Consider the following 20,645-nt stretch of genomic DNA (forward strand, 5'->3'; position numbering starts at 1 on the left):
TGAGTGCCCATCCATGCAGACAGACACCTTTCAGAGCCAGTGGGCCGGCTGAATGGGTGGTGGGCCCTGTCAGTGCAATTAGGGAGCACAAAGCTGAAGGGCTGGCAGCCTGGGATGTGGCCTGGGGAAGTTTCTCTGAGCAAACAGAAAATAAAGGCCCTGCCTGCCCCTCTCACCCCTGCCCAGTGCCAGGTTATGTAATGTGTTGATGAGGCCAGTGGCATCCACCCAGTTCTCTGAGAGTTCTGTCTATACCCCAGGAAATGAGTTTTGAGAGGATGACCCAGATGGCTGGACATCTCTCAGCCTGCTCCCCCTCCCCAGGCAGGCATGACGCACACACACACACATGCCAGGCTCAAGCACGCATGCACACACACCACTGTCCAAACAAAACCACATACCTGTCATTCAATCAACAACTCTTTATTAATCCTTTTTTGGCTCATAAGCATGATGATTGGGTGTTCATGCCTCTGCGTGACATGTGCCGCCCTCAAACCTTGTTACGACGTGGGCACATTACCCTTCTGACGTTAAAAAAAAAAAAAGAACTCTTTATTGAGCACTCACTATGTAGTAGGTAGAGAGATGTCCAGCTGGGAACAGCTGAGAATAAGACAGAAATGAGTGTCCTTCAAGCACTGGCAGCTAGAGGGAGAGGATGAACAGACATGTGACATGTGGGTGGTATGTCCTTAGATGGTGATGGGTGCTCTGGAAAAAGATAGAAAAAAAGCCAGCCAGGAGAACAAGAGGAGGGGGCATGGGTAGGGCAGAAGTCAGGGCAGGAGACACATCTCAGGAGCGTGAGTAAGTACAGAAGCCCAGAGGAAGGAGCGTGTGGTCTCAAGGCAACAGAAAGCTGGTGGGGCTGGGCCGGCGTGAGTGAGGGAGGGGACAGTAGATGCGCAGAATAGGATGACGGGCCCTGCTTTCCCAGTCAAGACTTTGGTTTCTCCAGGGCCACCATGGTGAGAGGGCTGCCATGGCTAACAGATGGGAGAGCGATGTGGCTTTGTCTGTGCACACAGTGAAGTGACTGTGCCTTCTCGACAGGCAGAGCTGAGGGCTCCTGCACCTCTTGAGGCCATTACAGGGAGCTAAATGACACATTAGTCTAGCCATCAAATTGCTGCCTTCTGTGCTCACTCCCCTGCACCTTACCCAAGCCTCTACTCCAGGATGCTCAAGAGGGAAGAGGCAAGAAAATCCCCTCCTGTTATCAGCAGGCTGGGCCCCAAGACCAGGCAAGGAGGAAGAAGCTGATGGGCTGGGAGGGAGGAGCAGGTACTGCCTGGAGGCCAAAGGTCAGAGTCCTAAGTGGGGGCTGGAAAGGTCCCTCTGGGCCAGCTACTCCTTCCTGTTCCCCTCCAACTTCTCATTTGGATATTTTCATACTGACAGAGAAGTTAAACGAATCATACGATAAAGAACCATCTACCTGGGCTCCCCAGATGTTCTGTCATATTTGTGTTTCCTTCTCTCCTCCTCAATGGATAGACAGACAGATAGCTAGCTAGTTAGCTAGCTAGCTAGATACATAATGGAGGTAGATGCATGCTTATCCCCACATTGTATCCCAAAACACAATGTGTATCATCCAAAGGGCATTCCTCTATCCAACGAAAAGACAAAATATCAACATTAGCAAAATGTTTACTATCATCAAACGGCCCAGATTCTAAGGTCCCCAAATGTCTCAATAACATACTTTGTAGGTGTTTTTTTTTTTTAATTGATTTTGTGGTATTGGGTTTTGAACTCAGGGTCTACACTTTGAACCACTCTACCAGTGATGACTTTTTGTGATGGGTTTTTTCAAGATAGGTCTCATGAACTATTTGCCCAGGGCTGGCTTTGAACCTCGGGTCCTCCTGATCTCTGCCTCCGGAGTTGTCAGGATTATAGGCGCTAGCCATTGGCACCCAGCTTATAGCTGTTTTATTTGTAATGTTTTCAATCAGGATTGATTTTTACTTTTTCTATCAAGGAACAGATTCTTCATTTTGGTGTTGTATTTCTTCAGTGAATGTGCTAGAGTGCCCAGGCCCTCCTGGACTGCCCTCATTTTGTTTCTTTCATGACATTGACAGTTTAAAAAGAGACAACCCAGCTGTCTTGTAGAATGTTCCTCAATTTGGGTGTACCTAATTGTTTCCTCGTGACCGGATTCTAGCTAAACATTTTGAGCAGTAACCCCAAAGAGATGAGGTTAAGTCCTCCCCATTGCATTATATAAGAAGGGCACCACGCCAGTTTTCCTACCATTGGTGATGCTAAATGTGATCATTTGATTAAAGTGCTTCCATTATAAAGTTGATTCCTTTTGTAACCGACAATTCATCTGTGTTACCATATTTGAGACATGTGACTCTCCTGTTCCCTCATACATTTTCACAAAGTGGTTTTAGCAGCTTTGATGTCTTGCCTGAATCAATTATTGCACTGGTGGCTGAAAAATAGAGAGTTTTTCCTAATTCTATTATTCTTTCTACGTACTTCTGAAAGTTTGCCCCCTCTTCGTACTTCCTTCCTCCTTTTGTAGTATTACCACTCACTTACGGATGTTTAAAAATTATTATTATGCAATGTGTTAAGAATCCATTATCATTGTTCTTTTTTGATGTTCAAATTGTTCCAAGTGTGATCTTAGGAAATGAGTCCCTTCAAACTGACTTAGGTGCCCCCTTCCCTTTTTCAAAGCAATTTTTGAGGCATAGTTAACACACAATAAATTGCATATATTTGAAATGTATAACTTAGTAAGTTTTGAGATGTGTACATTCATGAAGCCATCACTCGTTCAAGATAGAGAACATATCTATCATCCCAAAGTCTCCTCCTGCATCCATGTAATCCTCCCTCCAGCCCCGTACGTCCTCAAGCCTCCACCCATCTGCCTTCCGTCACTATATGTTAGTTTGCATGTATAGTTCTATAGAAAGAGAATCATACAGTGAGTACTTTCTGAGTATACTTCCTTTCACTAAGCATAATTACTCTGAAATTATTCCATGTCATTGTGTTTAACAAATACTTTCTTTCATTGCTGAGTAGCCCTCCATGGCATGGGGGTACCATGTTAAGTCATGAGCTGAAAGGCTGACAGATGGGTTGGTTGTTGCCAGTGTGGGGCTATTACCACCCCCCCAAAAAAAGAAAGTTTATATGAACATTTGTGTAAGTCTTTTTATGGACATAGATTTCCTTTTGTCCTGGGTAAATACCTACAAGTGGAATGATTGGATTAATTTTTAAGAAATTGACCAAGTGTTCCCAAATGGTAATGGAAAATGGTATTTTCCATTCCTGTTGGCCGGGTATAAGAGTTCTGGCTCTTCCATGTACTTCCCAACATTGGCTCAGTTAGGCTTTTTTCTTTTAGCCACTCAATTAGAGGTGTAGTAGTATCTCATTGGGATTTTAATTTAATTTTAAAATTTAAATGTAAAAATCTAAAATTTAATTTTCTTTACTGGCAAATGGTGTTTACCACCTTTGTCATGTGTTTATTTTCTCTGTAACACATTTATTCAAGTATTTTGCCAATTTGGGGGCTTATTTTTTTATTCTTTAATTTTGAGAATTCTTTTCTTTTTCTTTTTTTTAGGGGTGGGGGTGGTTTGAACTCAGGGCCTCATGCTTGCAAGGCAGGGGCTCTACCACTTGAGCTCTCCACCAGCTCTTTTTGGTGACAGGTTTTTTCGAGATAGGGTCTTGGGAGCTGTTTGCCTGGGGCTGATTTCGAACCTCAGTTCTCCTGATCTCTGACTCCCGAGTAGCTAGGATTACAGGCCTACGCCACCAGTGCCGACTTGAAAGATCTTTATTTTCCGGATTCAAATTCTTTTTTTTTTTTTTCTGACTTGATCTTTTTTATTATTATTATTTATTTTATTCATATGTGCATAGAATGTTTGGGTCATTTCTCCCCACTTCCCCCCCGCCCCCTCCCTTCCCCCCCTACCTCTCCCTCTCCCCGCCACCTCCTCGCTATCCGGCAGAAACTATTTTGCCCTTATCTCTAATTTTGTTGAAGAGAGAGTATAAGCAATAATAGGAAGGAACAAGGGTTTTTGCTAGTTGAGATAAGGATAGCTATACAGGGAGTTGATTCGCGTTGATTTCCTGTGCATGTGTGTTACCTTCTAAGTTAATTCTTCTCGAACTAAACTTTTCTCTAGTTCCTGGTCCCCTTCTCCCATTGGTCTCTGTCACTTTAAAGTTTCTGCATTAGTTCCTTTGCATTGAGGACATCAAATACTATCTTGGTTTTTTTGGGGGGTTTCTTGCCTATCCTCAAACCTCCCTTGTGTGCTCTCGCCTCATCGTGTGATCAAAGTCCAATCCCCTTGTGTTTGCCCTTGATCTAAAGTCTGCATATGAGGGAGAACATACAATTTTTGTTACTAACTTTCTCTTTATAAGGATTTTTTTTCCGTGTTTTGTCTTTTCATTCTCTTAGTCTCTGTTAAGGTGCGGAAATTTTAAATTTTGATGTGGTTCAATTAATGCATTTGTTCTTTTTGTGAATTATGCTTTTGGTGTCATATCTAAGAGAAAATTACTTAACCCCAGACCACAAAGATTTTCCCCTATAAATTTTTTATATTTAGGTCTATAGTTCATTTTAATTTTGCATACAATGTGAGGGGTAGACTGAAGTGTTTCCCTACCCTCCAGCACCACACACACACACACACACACACACACACACACACACACACACACACACACACAGAGTCATCCGTCTGGGCATGGTGGCTTGAGCCTGTAATCCTAGCTATTCAGGAAGCTGAGGCAGGAGAATCACAAGCTTGAGGCTAGCCTTTGCATCTTGGTGAGATCTTGTCTCAAAACAAAGTGAAAAGGACTTGGATGTTAGCTCAGTGTAGCGTGGGACCCTGGGGTCAGTCCCTAGTGCCACACATGCATAAGCAAAACTCAATCATTCAAATACATGTGGTCTGGTTTTGGATGCTTGATTCTGTTCTACCGCTCTTATGCCTATCTTTATACCAATACCATACTGTTCTGATTAATGTTGCAGCATAAGACTTCAGTGTTAGTCCTCTACCTTTGGTCTTTTTCAGAGTTGCTTTGGCCATTTTAGGGTTTTTATATTTCCATATGAATTTTATTTAGTTTTATTTATATGGTTTTTGGCAGTACTGGGGTTTAAACTCACGGCCTTTGGCTTGCTAGGTAGACACTTTACCTCTTGAGCCATGCCCCCAGCTCTGCCATATGAATTTTAAAATCAGCTTGGCAATTTCTACAAAAAACCTGATAAGATTTGATTGGTATCACATTGAATCTATGAATCAATTTGGTAAGAACTGCCATTGTAACAATGTTGAGCTTTCTGACCTCTGACCAGAGGTCAGTTGATTCTCATTATTTGTAGGAGTCGTGTTCTGTAGTCTCCATGATCACTAAATTAGCAAATACTGAACCATTGCTCTTAGGGAAAAATACAGGATTAGGTTCCTAAAAATTTCTGGTCACGCCAGTGGCTCACGCCTGCAATCTTAGCTACTTAGAAGGCAGAAATCAGGAGGATCGGGGTTCAAAGCCAGACCCAAGCAAATACTTAGTGATATCCTATCTCAAAAAAACCCAATGCAAGAAAGGTTTTATGGAGCGGATGAAGTGGTAATTGCACCTGCCCTGAGTTCAAACCCCAGTGCTATCAAAAAAAAAAAAAATAAGACTCTGATCGTGACATTCTCATGAATGTATCAATACAATACTCCATTCTTCTGTTTGAAGGCACCTTATGTAATATCTATTGCTAATTCATCCACATTGAATTCACACCCAACAGCACCGAAATGCATGCCTGAACAAAGCTTGTCTAGCACATGTATTTTCTCTATAAGAATAATTTCAACCTTCTTGCACACAGGAACATCAGGCAGCACTTCAGAACTAAACTTGGGGACCATTTAAAAGTGGATAAAAAGCACTACTGTGAAAAATGTGGCAGCAAATAGACTGTGAAAAGGACACTTGTTTACAACGTGAGAACTAAAACAAGGGATCTGCTTTGTTTGACATTAGCTGAGAATGTGTGCATAGGGCTACTCAGATTTCTTTTGCTGTCCTGCACATGTCTATGAATGAACACACTGGGTCACAAGTATTGATTTTGGGGTTAAAAATAAATTTTAGTGAGTAGATGAATTCACAAATACCGAATCTATAAGTAATAAGAGTTGGTTTACAGCTCTCCTTTTATAGTGATTTATAGTGTTTACTACACAAGTAGTAATATCATTTGCCAGCTTTATCCTGAAGTAGTTCATATTTTCCGTAATATTGTAAGTGACATTGTTTTTGCTAGTATTTCAAGTCCCAGTTAGTCATTGTGCATATGTAGACATACAGTTGATTGTTGCATATTGATCTTGCATCCAGCAACTTGCCAACCTCATTTCTAGTGACTTTGTAGATTACAAGGGGCTTCCTACATAATTCTGCTCTCTGCAAATAAAGGCAGTTTGACTTATTTCTAATTTCATGACTTTTATTCATTTAATTTTATTTCTTGCCTGATTGCACTGGTTAGCAACTTGAGTACAATGTTGAATAGTAAAAGTGGACATTCTATCTTGTTCCTGAAGTTAGTGGGGGGAAAAACACTGTCTTTTATCATTAAGTGTGATGTTAGCTGCAGTTTTTTCCTAAGTGCCCAAGGAAGAGCAAACTTAGAAGGGATTCAGAACTTACTGAAAATGTGAAGTTCAACTGCTGGATAGCAGAGTTGGTTTAGTCAAGGTGGAGCTGGTCCGGAGCTGCAGGGCAGCCCTCCAGTGTGTAGACGGCGGATCAGGCCTTCAGCAACCAGTGCCACAGGCATGCAGTGTCATGAAGTATGAGCCCTGGTGGTGTCGAACAGATGGTCTTCAAATTGCTCAGGCCACACATGGGCTTGCAGAGGAAGCACTACCAATATCCAAGACCCACCAGTCCACAGACAACTGTGTACACGTCACACAGGGACTTTGATTTCAGTAGGGTCACATGGAGGACACTACCAGGCTGAGCCTGCAAGACTGCAGACAGATCATTCTGGGCTTGCCACTGACTAAGAAGCCTCACCTTTTCCTCCTCCAATGCCCTTCCAGCATCCTCTAGGGAAAGCTTAAGATCATGCTCCCTTTAAAGGAGAAATGCTTAAAGACATTTTGTTACTTATCACAGAACACACATTGAAGATGAAATAAATTAATAACTGATCCAGATGGGCAGGCTTCCCATCTTAACTACTGTGCTGGAGGCAGCGGTGGTGGGGGTTGGTAATGAAGGTCTCAAAGGAACAGTCCTAAGGAGGTAGGTTCAGGGATCTGGGAGCAGAGAACTGGCTGGGTTCCGGGGAGCAGGCAACTGGCTCAGCTCTGCAGGCATCCATGCCTAATCATCTTTTGTTCCCAGATTACTGCTCATTTGATGACACAGGAACTACAGCACTGCTTTTCTGTGCTGGAATTGGATGACCTCCTCTCCCAGGCTCCATCCTACGTCTACAGGTCTGACTGAGTTGCCTGCCCAGAATTATGGACAGATACCTACAGGCTGCATGCCACCCACAGAACTGGGGCCACACCCCACATCTCTTCACCCCTCAGATACATGTTCCCTGAAATGAAAGTCCTCAGGATCTGTCGTCTATATATGCCACACCTCGCTCCGTGGATGACTCCCCCTTAACTTAAGTGTTGTCATGTTGAGGCCAGAATTGGCATACAGTGAGGGCTTAAGGAACATCTGTATGATTAGGGAAGGCAGGTCTACGCGTACTTCCTCTTGGAACCCCAGGACCCAGCAGAGGAGGTGTTCAGTGACTGCTCAAGGTAGGCAGGAAGAAAGCAAAGCCCTCAGCGTCCACTGAAGAGATCAAGCCCTGCAACCCCACTCCCCAGCCCCATGCAGTGTTCAAAGCACCTTATTTGTACTAATTCCTTTAACCCTCATTATCATCTTCTAGATCTTATAGAAGACAAAGAAGCCAGCGGGTCATACCAGAAGTAGCAGACCTGAGACTTTACCCTATGTGTTGTCCCAGCTCTGATAAACATGCTGTGGATCCTCTCTGGCTATGAAAGAGCTCATTTAGTTTCTTTCTTCCTCCTCTTTCCCCTCCTCCTTTTTTTGAAAATAGGTCTGCAGAGCTAGTTAATAATGATAACACCTAACCTTATTAGAATGAACCAGAGGTACCCCTGATGTGTCAGAGCAGCGAGCTGCCCTACCCCATGGTCTCCCCTCAACCTTAGTAATGAGACCATCACCCTCTTTGCTTCTCAGCCTCCTTGGCACTAGAGTTGGCCAGGTAACTAAGTTTTAGCCAGTGAGATGCATGTGGAAATAAGGTGTATCTTCAGAGAGGATTCCTTTAAAAGAGGGGACAGGCTCCTTCTTCCCTTTCTTTTTGCTATTTGGGTGGGATGAGGATGAAATGCCTGAAGCTGTAGCAGCTCCTGAACTGGGAGGTGACCTTGAAGATGGAAGCACTTGCTGAAGATGAAATAGCCCTGGATGGCACCTTGTTTTGTGGGAGAGAGAAGCCAGGCTCTGTTTCATTTCAGCTGCTGCTGTTTGGGGTTTCCTGTTTGCCTAGCAGTACTTAATCCTCATAGTCACAGGCACAGTTATTATCCTCATTTTATGTATGAGGAAACTGAGTCCTCCAGAGGCACAGCAACTTGACTTGAACCCAGGCAGTTCCACGGCAGGGCCTGTGTACAGAACCACTAACTACAGGTGCCTCCCAGCAGCAGGCTAATTGCACGTGTTGGGCAATGGTAAGTACTAGCTGGAGGGTGCCTGGCCTGCCAGTGTGGGACCCAGGAATGTGAGGGTTTGACATTGTCTTTAGCCTGCTGGCCGGGGCAACTGCTGTTGTAGTCTCACCACACTCAAGTTGTCTGAGTCTGGGCCCTACAGCATTTTGGAAGGGGCCTCAGATCATGGTTATTAAATTCCTCATATTCTGTTCTGCCCTCAAGGAACTGGGAGTCCAAGCAGAGGTAATTATTGGAGGCTTTTGCAAGAGGGAAGTGATCACTGCCTTACCTGAAACAGGATGGGACAGCTAAAGTCCCCTGAAAGGGAATTAGAATCTGAGAGCTGCAGAGTTGACCTTGTGTAGCATCTCCTGAAAGTGGGCTCTGAAGCACTGCTCCCACAACGCTAGTATTGGATATTAGTAGGTGGTGTTCAATATGGCAGCATTAGTGAGCCAAGAATCTGACAAACAACACATATTACAGGACTTCTCAGAGCACTGAGCAGGCACCGGGACATTTCAAGGGGGACATGAACTAAATAGCATCATTATTTGAACTTGGAACCTCTTTTATTTGAGGAGCCTCTCACAGCATATCTTTGTGCTTTAAAAATACCAGCAGAAGTCATGTATGGGTAATTTACTGCCTGCCAAGTTCTATGTCAGGAATTATATATGCACTATCTCGGTCATTATCAGAAAAACCTATTGTATGGCATTGTTGTCATTTTATAGATGATGTAACTGAGGCTCAGATTAACATGCCAAAGGCCACAAGACTGTAAGAAGTGAAAAATGGTAATCCAGACCCTTCTGATTCCCCAATCCACCCCACTATTAGGCACAGAGAGAGGAAGGAGCTTGCTGCATCCCACACAGCTCATGGGAGGCCATGATGGATCTGGATTTGGAAATCTTGATTTCTCTTCCAGTTGCTTTTTCATACTCTGCTGCTTTTAGCCTCATGACCATGTCAGATGGTGGGTGACATCAACCTCTCTACTCTGCACTTCTCTCTCCCACGTCCAGAGCCGTGGCCAAGGGACCAGCTGGAAATGAGGGAGAACCTCTTGCCAACGCTAACACTTACAAGGCCTTCCTTTCACCCCTATGGACCTGACACGTGGGTGAGTCCCTGAGCCCGACCCACTGGCCAACACAGGCTCTGCTCACCAAACCAGCCCTGGGCTGCTCTAAGTGTGTAGTTTCAAATGGCTGAAGAAAAATGATTAGTTTTTGACATTCTGGTAAAAATTATATGATATCCAAATTTCAGTGTCCATGAAGTTTGGTTGGCACACAGTGTGTCATTTGTTCTCATATTCTCTGCACATTGCAGCTGGAGTTGCACAGCTGCAACAGGCTCTCTGCCTGCAAAGCCTACAACATTTACTTTTTGGCTCTTGACAAGAAGGCTGTTGATCCTTGATCCAGATGAAAGAAACCAAACCCCAGTAATATCATAATTCACATCTGGTGATTTCCTTCAAGTAGCTGGTTTTGTTCCTACTGCTCAGGAGTTGGCCAAAACATAGCCACTATGACTAAGTCTCAGGAATGGAGAGGAGACACAGGCCAGGCAGGAGCGGGCTGGGCTCAGGGGCTCTGGGTTCCTGTCTTGCATCTATTCTCTGCCCTCTGGGCCCCTAAGCAAGTTCCTTCCACTGGGGCGGGGGAATAACACGCCCTGTCTGATGAGGCAGGCTCTCATCCATCTACTTCCTACATGCTGGATGCCGACTATGTGCCATGTCAGGCACTGAGTAAAGACACTCATGTTTATATAGAAGTGTTTTATAATATATACACTTATATATAACATTAGATAAGTATTTATGTGTACACAATGTATAAAACTGTTAGTGCTAAGTGTCTTAAGAAAAATAAAGCATGTTAAAGAGGTAATGATGGTGGGGAGGTACTTCTTTAAATATGGGGACCAGGAAGCATCTCTCAGGAGTTATGAGCAGAGACCTATATGAAGTCATGAAGTTGGGGGGTAAAGACCTCTGGGGGGTACAGAGGCTGCAATGCCAGATGTTGGAAAGCCAGAGAAGGCTAAGGGGGCTGTGCTTGCTACAATTCAGAACCCTAGGTGGTGAGCATGCATCAAGAGCCTGCACAGAATGCAGCCTAGAGGGGCGGGGCTCAGGTCAGACAGTAGGGCAGACTGAGCATGGTGGTCCCTCAGGCCTCGTCTCCTCCAGGAAGTCTCCTCTACATCCCCCCACCCCCTGGTTGCCCTGGTGCCTTCTCTTGGTGCCATGGCCCCTGAGCTCCCCTTTCTCTCAGGCTAGTGCTGAGTAGGTGGCTGGGAGCAGGTACTTAGCAAACCACTGCACCAGGAGGTGGAGCCAGAAAAACAGCTGGGAGTGGGTTGGGGAGGTTAAATTAGTGAGGGCCCAGATGTCTCATTCCTCCCATTGGTGTGACCACTGGCCTAGTCCAGTATTCTAGATCCTTTCCTCCAGGGTCTGAATGACACACCTTTCATCCACAGAGCCTGGTGCTCAATAGGCCCCATTACAGAGATGTGTCTTAGTCAGCCATGCCCAAATACAACACACAGCGAGCTCTGCGACACTCCTTCTCTTTTGAACCTTGTGCTCATTTCACAGTGCCCGTCACACATAGGGCTGGGAGGGGATGCTCACAGAAAGAAGGCCCAGTATGTATCTTCCATGAGAATGCATCAGTCCTGCTACCCAATCTATGGGGTGGATATATACTACTTTGTGGATGAGAAAATGAAGTCAGAAAGGTGATCTGCCTCAAGGTTAGAGGCAGTAAAACATGCTGCCGGTCCTTGTCTCTTTAACTGCTTGGCATAGGCTACGCACCTACTTGCTGGGTCAGTGATTGAGCCAAGAACCCAAAGCGGTTGGCTAGTCTCCCTTACTCACCATTACCAATACAATGGGTATAGAGAGCTACAACCTATGACTACTTTACACCTCTAGATTATAACAAAAGAGGGTAAGGCAAAAATACATGGTTGGTGGGAATGTGTGGCTTCTTTGAAAAAGTTTGGCCAAAAAAAAAAAAAAGTGACCATAAAACTCAGCAATTCTATTGCTTGGCATATACCCAAGGAAGTTAAACACTTAAGTCCACACTAAACTTGCATGCAAATATTTGTAGCAACATTATTTATAGTAGCCCCAAACTGAAAACCCAAATGTCCTTCAGCTGGTGAATGGATAAAATGTGGTATTATCCACACAGTGGAATACTAAGAATGAAAGAATGAAGTGAAAGCAGCCAGTCACAAAAGGCCACATATTGTGCGAGTTCATTTATATACAATGTCCAGAACTGGCAAATCCAGAGGCACAAAAGTAGATCAGTGACTGCCAGGGGCTGCAAATGGGTTGGGGCGCTTGGGAAGTGACTGCTAATGGGCATGGGGTTTCTTTTGGAGGTAATAAAAACATTCTTGAATTAATGCTAATGGGTGAACTCCATCAATATACTAAAAAACCAAAGGTGAATTATCTCAATAAACCTGTTAGTCAAAAACTAAACTTCTTGGTTGTCTTCTTCAAGCTCCATCCAGCTCACTGACCAGGCCAAGGACAGAAGAATCCGTCTTTGCAGGAACATTTGTCTCCAGCAGCCACTGGAGACAAACCCTGGAACTGGAATGTAGTTCCAGTTCCTCTCCTCTCAAGTGGGTAAGCCGGTTGTATCTTTTCCTCTAACTCACATTGCAATGCTCTGACGCTGTCCTCGTAGCTTTTTTCTCCTAGGCTCACTAGTCTCCTTGGGAAGGGCCCAAAATAGTGGGCTCCACATCAAATCAGATGGCAAACTTCACCAGGACTGAGCATTCCAGATTCCAGTAGAATCTTGAACTTGACTCTGGGAAAAGGAACTCAGATGTATTTACTGGAAGCCTACCACATGCTGGACTCTTACTTAGCCTTCGCCTGCTCTGAAGGGAGTCATCACCACCTACACATCACGCAAGGAGACAGAGGTCCAGTGAGGCTATTCCTGATCCCAGCTGGCAAGCAGCGTAAGTCCCTGTTCTTGCCAGTCCACAGTTACTCACCTGCTGTCCTGATTTCTCCATGCTTTGGGTCTCTCATCAGCAGAGGGGTGCACAATCACAGCCACTAGACAGTGTGGAGGTACCAGAAGCACCTTGCTTTTAACAAATTCTGGTTCCTAGCAGAACATGTCTTCTGCTGGCCCCAGACAAGAGAAAGATGGGCTGTGTGCTCTTTTTCCTATTCCTTATCCAACCACAATGACCTGGCTTGGCCAGAGCAAGGGGGTCTCTCCTGGCATGGACACTACCACCTCAGCCCACTGAGTTGTTCTGCCCTTCTCTGAAAGAGCCCAAGCTTCCCCAGAACTTGTGTTCGCAGAGACCCAGCTCATCTGTACAGTAAGAACTCCTCAGGGGTAAAACCAGTAGACCTGCAAGACTGGGGTCGAGAGGGCCTTTGAGCTGTCTGACAAGGTTACCCATGTTTGCCTAGGCCCTGGACCCCTCAGAAGAGTAGAGCAGGCTTGGTCTGTATCCCTGACTGCCCCCCAAGTACTACTGGCACCATTTCAGACAGCTTCCTTCACTTCTTGGTGCCTGTTTCTCATGGGTGACATGGGAAGACCAGCTGAGGACCACAAGGCAGTTTTCTCCAGCATGGGAACAGAGGCAGAGTGTCCACACACCAACTGGGGCTACAGTGCTATGCCATGGGCTTGTTTCTTCACCCTCCCAAGCGGTGGCAACAAAACCACAACACACATTTTTAAATCACATATGGCTTCTCTGACCCCATCAAATAACTTTATTCACACAAACGTCCCTTAATTTACAAAGCCTCAGTCATTCATACACATTAGGGGGATCCACAGTGTTCAAGGAACTTAAATATAATGTATCATACCAACCCAAATAAACCAAGTACAAAAAATATTCATATAAAGTTGTTCACACGTAGGTCCTAGATTACCAGCTTCTGTGCAAAAAAGAAAATAAAGAAAAATAGATTTATTAAACTAGTATTTGAAACTAACCTTGTGCCTGGCTTTAAAACTTCCCTCACAACCAAGTGTGTCCTACGTGGATGTTAAGAAGCCACTGAAATATCTTCACCTGCTCTAATGGCAAGAACCCTCGAGGCACAAGATTTAAAATGCCCCTAAATAGGTTCCCTTCCTCCTGTGGCCTCACCTTGGGGAAAAAACATGTGGGGGCCTCCTGCTGGTACCTCTGCAATCCTAGGGGGCCCTGGGGCATCCCTTGATGGTGGCTGTAGATGCCAAAGTAGCCCAATCCTATGTGGTACCTCCTGGTTCCTCCAAGAGCATGTCTCCAGGCAGAAGCCCCTGCCCTCAAAGCCTAGGTAGGGCAGGGTCTTGACTACAGCTCAGCAGGGGAAGACACAGAGGCAGTACCTCTGGGCTTCAGCTTCCAAACTGCTGGCCTGGAGAGATGCGTAAGGAAGCTTGGCCGTTCAGAGGTTGCCAGACCTCAGCCTCCCATCAGCTATGTCTGGGGCTGCCAGACAGGTCTGGGAAGAAACTAGTCAAAGGGAGGGATAAACGACAGACCCACCTAGAGCAAGAGCCACCAGCGTCCCAGATGGGAGGAGGGGCATATGACCAGAATGGATGGGAGGTGCTCTTGGGGGCAGGGCGGTAAGGGGCAATGGGGAGCAAGGCAAGGGCAGTTAGGGTTCCCTCCTTGGGGATGGCAGACTGACTCTTGCTTTTCCAAGTTTCCAAAAGATACCCCAAGGTTAAACATTCTTTTAAGTTCTATTTTCTAAAATGGTAAACAGCCAACAGCCTAAGAAGAGTCCCACGATGCCAGCTTTTCTCCTTTTCTTAGAAAAAGATTCAAGCCCAAAAATAATCTTATTGCTCCAAACACTGGGTTTCTAGGATAGGAGACAAGTGATATGTTAAGGAGCTGAGAATTATGGAGGAAGGGAATGACGGAGGTGGGGAATGTCCGGGGGCAAGAAGGCCATGAGGAAGGTAGGGAGTGGTCTTAGCACCACAGGGTCAGGGAGCAGAGGAAGTGAAAGGCCCCCACCCTACCCCAGGCTTCTCTGCCTTCATTTGCTCTGGGGCCACCACCGGCAGTGCCATTAGGGAGGCCAGGCCCTGTCCAGAGTGAAATCTCCACCCACTGTGGATGTTTTTTCTCCAGCTGTAAACAGGGTACTTCTAAGTAAACATTTAACACACTCCCTCAGAAAGGCAGCCATGTGGGCAAACCCCATCGGGGTGGGACGATAGTTTCCATTACCTTTCCAAATGCCCCTGGGGTGAGATGGAGCCAGCAGAAGGAATCCTCCTGGCTAGAGGTAAGAGCAGGGAGAGACCTGCTAGAGGGACACGAGGCAGTGTGCACCTGTGAGCAGCAAATTCCCTTGTCCTGAGCTAAAGCCGCTTGTGAGGGCCCAGGAGGTCAGTGGGAAATACTTGGCTACAGCTCACAGGAAGGGGATGTGGGGGTGGGGGGAAGGGTTGAGGGTCTTTCTTCCCCTGTGACAATCTGCAGGTGGCAAAGTGTGAGTGCAAGTGACAGATGGACACAGAGGGGAGAAGACAGCCATGCACTTCCAGCTGAGCCAGGAGGTCTGGCCAGGGAAGACAGTGGAATAAGGCACTATAATCTGTCCTGCTGACTCCTCTCACTGATGGGGATCTGAACTTGGACCTAGGAAGGCTGAGAGCAGGATGGTCCCTCAACAGCCTATCCTTTCTACAAGTTGAAGAGATCCACTGCAGACTGCAGTCCTACGGTCTGGAAAGTCCCAGAACTTGGACAGGTCTAACAAACTTGGGATAACTGAATTGATGCCCCACAGAGCTGGCAAGCCTGAGACCTGAGCAGAGGCAGGAAGAGGTAACAGAAGGAAGGAGCTGATGCTGGTAGGGGACAGGGAGAATGGCTCTGCAGAGACTGCAGGGGCCACCTGGGGCTGTCCCACTGACCACAGCAGAGCCGGCCAGCTTCCACCTGGCTGGTGGGGTGCCTGTGGAGGACAAAAACAGACAGCAAAGGGAAGGAAGGGACAGAAGGAAGAAAGAAGGGGCAGGGAAAGGCACTTGGGGCTCAAGGGCTGTCTCTCATTTGAGCTATGGTAGAAGACCCTACCACCAAGCCATAACTGGCTGGGAGTCGTGGAAGATAGGATGCAGGGAAGCAAGTTACCCACCTGTGACCTACAGGGGATACTCCGACACAGTACGGAGGGGAAGCACCACAGCCCCAAGACCTTACTTAGACAAGAGACTGGAGCGAGGAGAAAACAATAGGCCTGTGCACTCTCCAGGTATTTCAGAGCATGGCTACAACCAGGGAGAATTGGGGGCACTGAGTCCAGGGACTGTTTTTCCCACTTGCTTATATATGCAGAAACAGAAGCCTGGGAAGGCAGGGTGGTGGGGCAGAGAAGGAATGTGCTCTGCAACCAGGGTTGACGCTTTCCCCACCTTCCCAGCTGTCACTCAGAGTACACTCGGAAGGCTGCTTAAGAAGTCAGAGGTGGGTGATCAAAATGGGTTTCAGTCCAGGAAGGGAAAAAAGACAGGTCTGGTTGCCACCAGTAGCCCTGTGGGATCTTATGAACAGCAGCCAGCCATCTGCTAAGAGGAGGAAGAAACTTTGCAAAAGCTGAGGGACTTAGGACAAGACTGGATGAATGTGAGCAGACATGTGGCCAAGTGGGGCTAGGTGTTGTGCTGGTCTGTCCCACACTGCAGGGCCATGGGACTGCTGCTTGTCTGGGAAACTACACACCCCACTTGGTCACACACTAACTGAAATGCCCTCCAACTATCTCCCCACCAGTCCTATGCTGTTTTAAGAAAAACAAAAAAAAAAAAACAAGAGCAAATGACTCCCTTTCCCCTTCCCCAGAGGCCTCATCCCATTTGGCTCTAACAGGTGAAGAGCCTGGAAAAACTTTGGGATAGCCAAAGGTGTGTCCAGACAAGAGTGCAACATGGGAGAGAAGGGCCTGGTGGGCTCTGAACAGCAGCCTGGAAGGAAGGGGCCTTTCTTGGAGGCCGCAAGAGCATCCTCGGGGAGGGTGGCTATGTGGATGGCGGTGGGGGGTCACAGTTGGGGTGCTTAAGGTGGCAAGCCCCTAAATGGGCTGACACCTCCCTATTCAGGAAAGGCCCATTCTCTTCCCATCAGACATATTTATGCAGAGCGCAGGCACCTAACATGAAGTCCCTGGAAATGAGGGAGATGGCGCTTGACAGTGTGTGTCACTAGATGTGACACAGTGGACCCCAGCACCCAGTTCAGAACACCCTGTTATTATGGCAATAGTCATAATTGGACCTTAGGGCCCAGGCAGACTCTCTGACAGCCTGGACACTTGCAGCACACCTGGGAAGACTATGATCCAGGAGGCAGCAGGTGAGAGGTGCTAACCTCACAGTAGGGATGGTGTCTGTGGGAAGACCCACTATGTCTTGGGCAGAGGTTTGGCACAACAGTCCTAACAGATGGTAGGCCAGTGGAGCTGGGGTGGGAGGCTGTCTATCGCAGCAGTGGGGATGGTCACCCCTGGCCTCCTCCCTGGGAGCTCACAGTTATAAAGGGCAGACATGGAACCAATCCCAACCACTGTGAATCTTGGTGTGGCCTGGGGCTCCCAACATCTTTAAAAGGACTAAACTTGCAGGTTAGGTCTCCTTTCTGGAGTTCTCCTGGCCAAGCCCTGGTCTTCCTCTTCCAGGTGGCTCTTCACCTGTGGTCCTGTATGAAGCCCAGGGGTGGCTGGCCAGGACCATCCCACCAAGGAGTCCAGCAGTCCCGAATCTGGTGGGGGAGTTGGCCCAGAGGCCTCCTTTGTCTTCATGTCCCATTCCAGGAGAAACCCTGAACTCTTTCTGGGGAGACGGGCCTTCTCCAGGAAGTAAGATACAACAAGAAGAACTGAGAGACATGTAAAGAAAGAAAACAGAGGGAAAACAAAGGACAAAACTGAAATCGCTCCCTAACCCCTTACACAAATCAACAATGAAATTTACACATATGCTTTGTCCACATTGAATTTCTTTAAAGAAATGGTGTTTGTCCATAGCATAGCTTTCTGTTTTTCTGAAGTCTCGATGGTTTAAATTAAAAAAAAAAAAAGAGGAAAAAAACCCAAAAACAAAAGCTCAACTAAAAGGAGGGGAAACCCAAACAAAAGCTTCACATTGCCGGAGGTCCAGCTGTCGGGAGATCGCCACCAGCCAAGCCACCACCTGTACCCTCTGCCGTCCTGTCCGAGACATGATGAGACTGTGGGTCCCGAAGGATCGACCTGGAAGACAGAAGGCAAGCAAGGGGTGGACATTGAATCAGTGGGTGTGGGGCACCAGCACCCAACCCAGACCAACTCTGAAACCTGTGTGTGTGCTGAGAGATGAGTCCTCTAAATACTCCATATGGAGTAAATTGTCACAACTACCCTGCTGTCTATAGATACAGATTCTTATTTCTTGGGCAAGGAAACCCAAGTGTCCAAGGTCAGAACGATAAGAGTAGAAGGAATGGAGGCTTGCTGCCTCCGGCTACTGATCCAATCATTAATCCATGCCTCATTCCTTCCCCAGTACCATTAAGAGATGAACTCCATAGGACCCATTCTGGATGGGCCTATCCTGCCAGCCCTGGTTCCACTGAGCCTTTCCACCCATCCCTCATGACTAAGTGTCTGTCGTAAGCTTAAGAGCCGCCATCTTAAGCTTTTGCTGTCTCATTTTAGATGTGAGAAAAATGAGGCTCAGCCTCTGAGAAACAATTAGGCTACCCACCAGGGTCTGTAAAGGAACCAGAGTTCCACCAAGGTCAGAGGTAGATCACAGGTTTCCCAGAGTCTACCGCTTGGCCGCATTCGGCCTGCTGCAGCATACTGCTGGAGTTAAGGTTGAAGGCTCTATAGCCAGAACTATGGCTCAGTGAACAGGCTCTGCCACTTGATTTGGGGCTAATTTACATCCTCTGTTCCTTGGTCTTGTCATCCACACCTACATCACATGCTATTATGAGGATTACATAAATAGTCATGCATAGCTTAATGACAGGATGGTGTAAGAAATGCATTGTGGTTCTAATGTCTGAGCATACTTAACCAAGATGGCTACAATGTCACAAGGTGATATAATGGGACCACCAATGTACATGTGGTCCGTCATGGACCGAGCCATCATTTTGCAGTATGTGACTGAGCACAGAAAACTGAGAAGAGTACCTGACCCTGTTAGAGTTGGCTGTTACATGGGAATCACCTTGGTGTCAGGCCTCAGGAAAAAGATGAGAGGGGTCTCTCAAGGACTTCGGCAGCCACATAGTAATCAGAACTAAGTATAGCCTGTACTCAGACAGCAATGCTCCATTCTCCCTGCACTAATCATCTAAGTTTTTAAAGTGCCTGGTTTTACTCTGAATGAGTCAGATGAGTCTTCTCCTGTGTGTATATAAACCCCAGTGGCTTCCTTGCTTGGTGGGCAGACCCACCTTGCTCTTTGTAGCTGAGGCGTGCCCTCACAGCCCTGAGCCCTCATAACTTGATGCTGGGGGAGCCTGACAACACTGGCCCACCATCCTCAGTGCCCAGAGGAGCCTGGCTAGTCCTCAGAAAAAGGAGGGTTGTGGGGTGATATGGCACAATTTCCTGCCTGTCTTTTCCTCTGTAAACTGAGAGCCCTTTTTTGAGCTGTGTGTGGAATAATGACTGAAGTACTGGGCCTACAGCAGGTATAAACATATTTGATGAGCCCACCCCTCTTTGTCCATTATCCCTAGAGACTCTGAAGGTGCTAGATTCAAGGCTACAACCTTAGAGCAATCACAACCTCTTCTGACTAAGGGTACTACAGGGAGGTCATTTCCCACAGTGCTGGAGGAGTATGAACAGCCTTCTGGAAGGCAGCCTGGCAGTGTGCTTTCAGTACTTTTAAATGTGCCTAGACACCATTCCTAGAAGTCCAGCTTCACTGAGAACCCAAAATATGGAAAGGACTTTTGAATAAAGATGCTCATTGCCTTAAATTACGAGACAATAACTCACAAGTCCAAAAATAAGAGATTATTGAGCAAATAATCCAGCAACTCAGTGATATATTACACAGGAAATGAGGGATGTGTGGTGTTTAAACATTAACCAGGAGCCCGTCTCTGGGTCAAGTGGACAGCAGCAAGTTACAAACCTGTATGGCATGAAGCTGGAACATGGTTTGTTTCACCAGCTCAGGCTGGAGTTTAAGCCCTGACTATGGTGTTTGGCTGGGTGAGGCCTTTGGGACGTGCTCAGGATTAGATAAAGAATTAGGATGGTGTTCCCATGACTGAATTCTGTTAGCTTTGTAAAGGTTCCAGTCTCTTGCCAAATGCTATCCTATGCCACCACAAAACTCTGCCAGCAGGAAAGGCCATCACCAGATGTGGACCTCTGACTTGGGACCAGAATCATGAGCCAAAAAACCCTCTTTTCTTTATAATTGGCCCAGTTTGTGGCAGAAAACAGACTAATATTTTGTGACTATGCAAACCCCCCTTCACAGCTGTAGGAAAATCTGGCAAGAAATACAGTAAAATTTCCTCTTCCCCCACCTGACTTTTAATATTGCACACACGTCACATTGTAGTACTTGACTTTTTAATGGGGAAAACAATAAACTTTAATGAACAAGAAAAACGGGCAGTTGCAACTGAAAGGTCCAGACGCAGGCTGTCATCTGGGCTCTTCTACACAGTGGCCAGTAAATTTTCCACACCTGTCAAACAAGGCTGATGTGACTCCTGCTCCACTGCCCAGGGTAGGGAACCTAGTGCTTACATTTGAAGTAGGGGTGGCTGACATGCCCTCAAGAAGTATGG

The 20,645-nt window shown here is 46.5% G+C and overlaps 1 protein-coding gene and 1 non-coding gene across 5 annotated transcripts in view; one reads left to right on the plus strand and one right to left on the minus strand.

Annotated features, from left to right (window-relative positions):
- The first annotated feature begins 432 nt into the window (after positions 1-432).
- On the plus strand, positions 433-536 carry LOC141423791 (small nucleolar RNA U13). The gene has a single exon (XR_012448598.1). It is a non-coding gene; the product is annotated as a small nucleolar RNA U13 (small nucleolar RNA).
- A 4,633-nt stretch (positions 537-5,169) lies between these two features.
- Stk35 (serine/threonine kinase 35) overlaps positions 5,170-20,645 on the minus strand; it is a 49,337-nt gene continuing 33,861 nt past the window's right edge. For 2 of the 4 annotated variants that reach the window (XM_020173858.2, XM_074074469.1), the window contains exon 4: positions 17,951-18,087. Coding sequence is in view for 1 of the 4 variants with exons in the window: in XM_074074470.1 (XP_073930571.1) it covers positions 17,942-18,087 (146 nt within the window). In the remaining 3 variants the exon portion in view is untranslated. Of the gene's footprint in view, positions 18,088-20,645 lie in introns of all 4 variants that reach the window. The other 2 variants (XR_012448198.1, XM_074074470.1) reach the window with 2 other exon arrangements.

The sequence above is a fragment of the Castor canadensis genome, chromosome 5 (assembly GCF_047511655.1).
Source record: "Castor canadensis chromosome 5, mCasCan1.hap1v2, whole genome shotgun sequence".
NCBI lineage: Eukaryota > Metazoa > Chordata > Mammalia > Rodentia > Castoridae > Castor > Castor canadensis.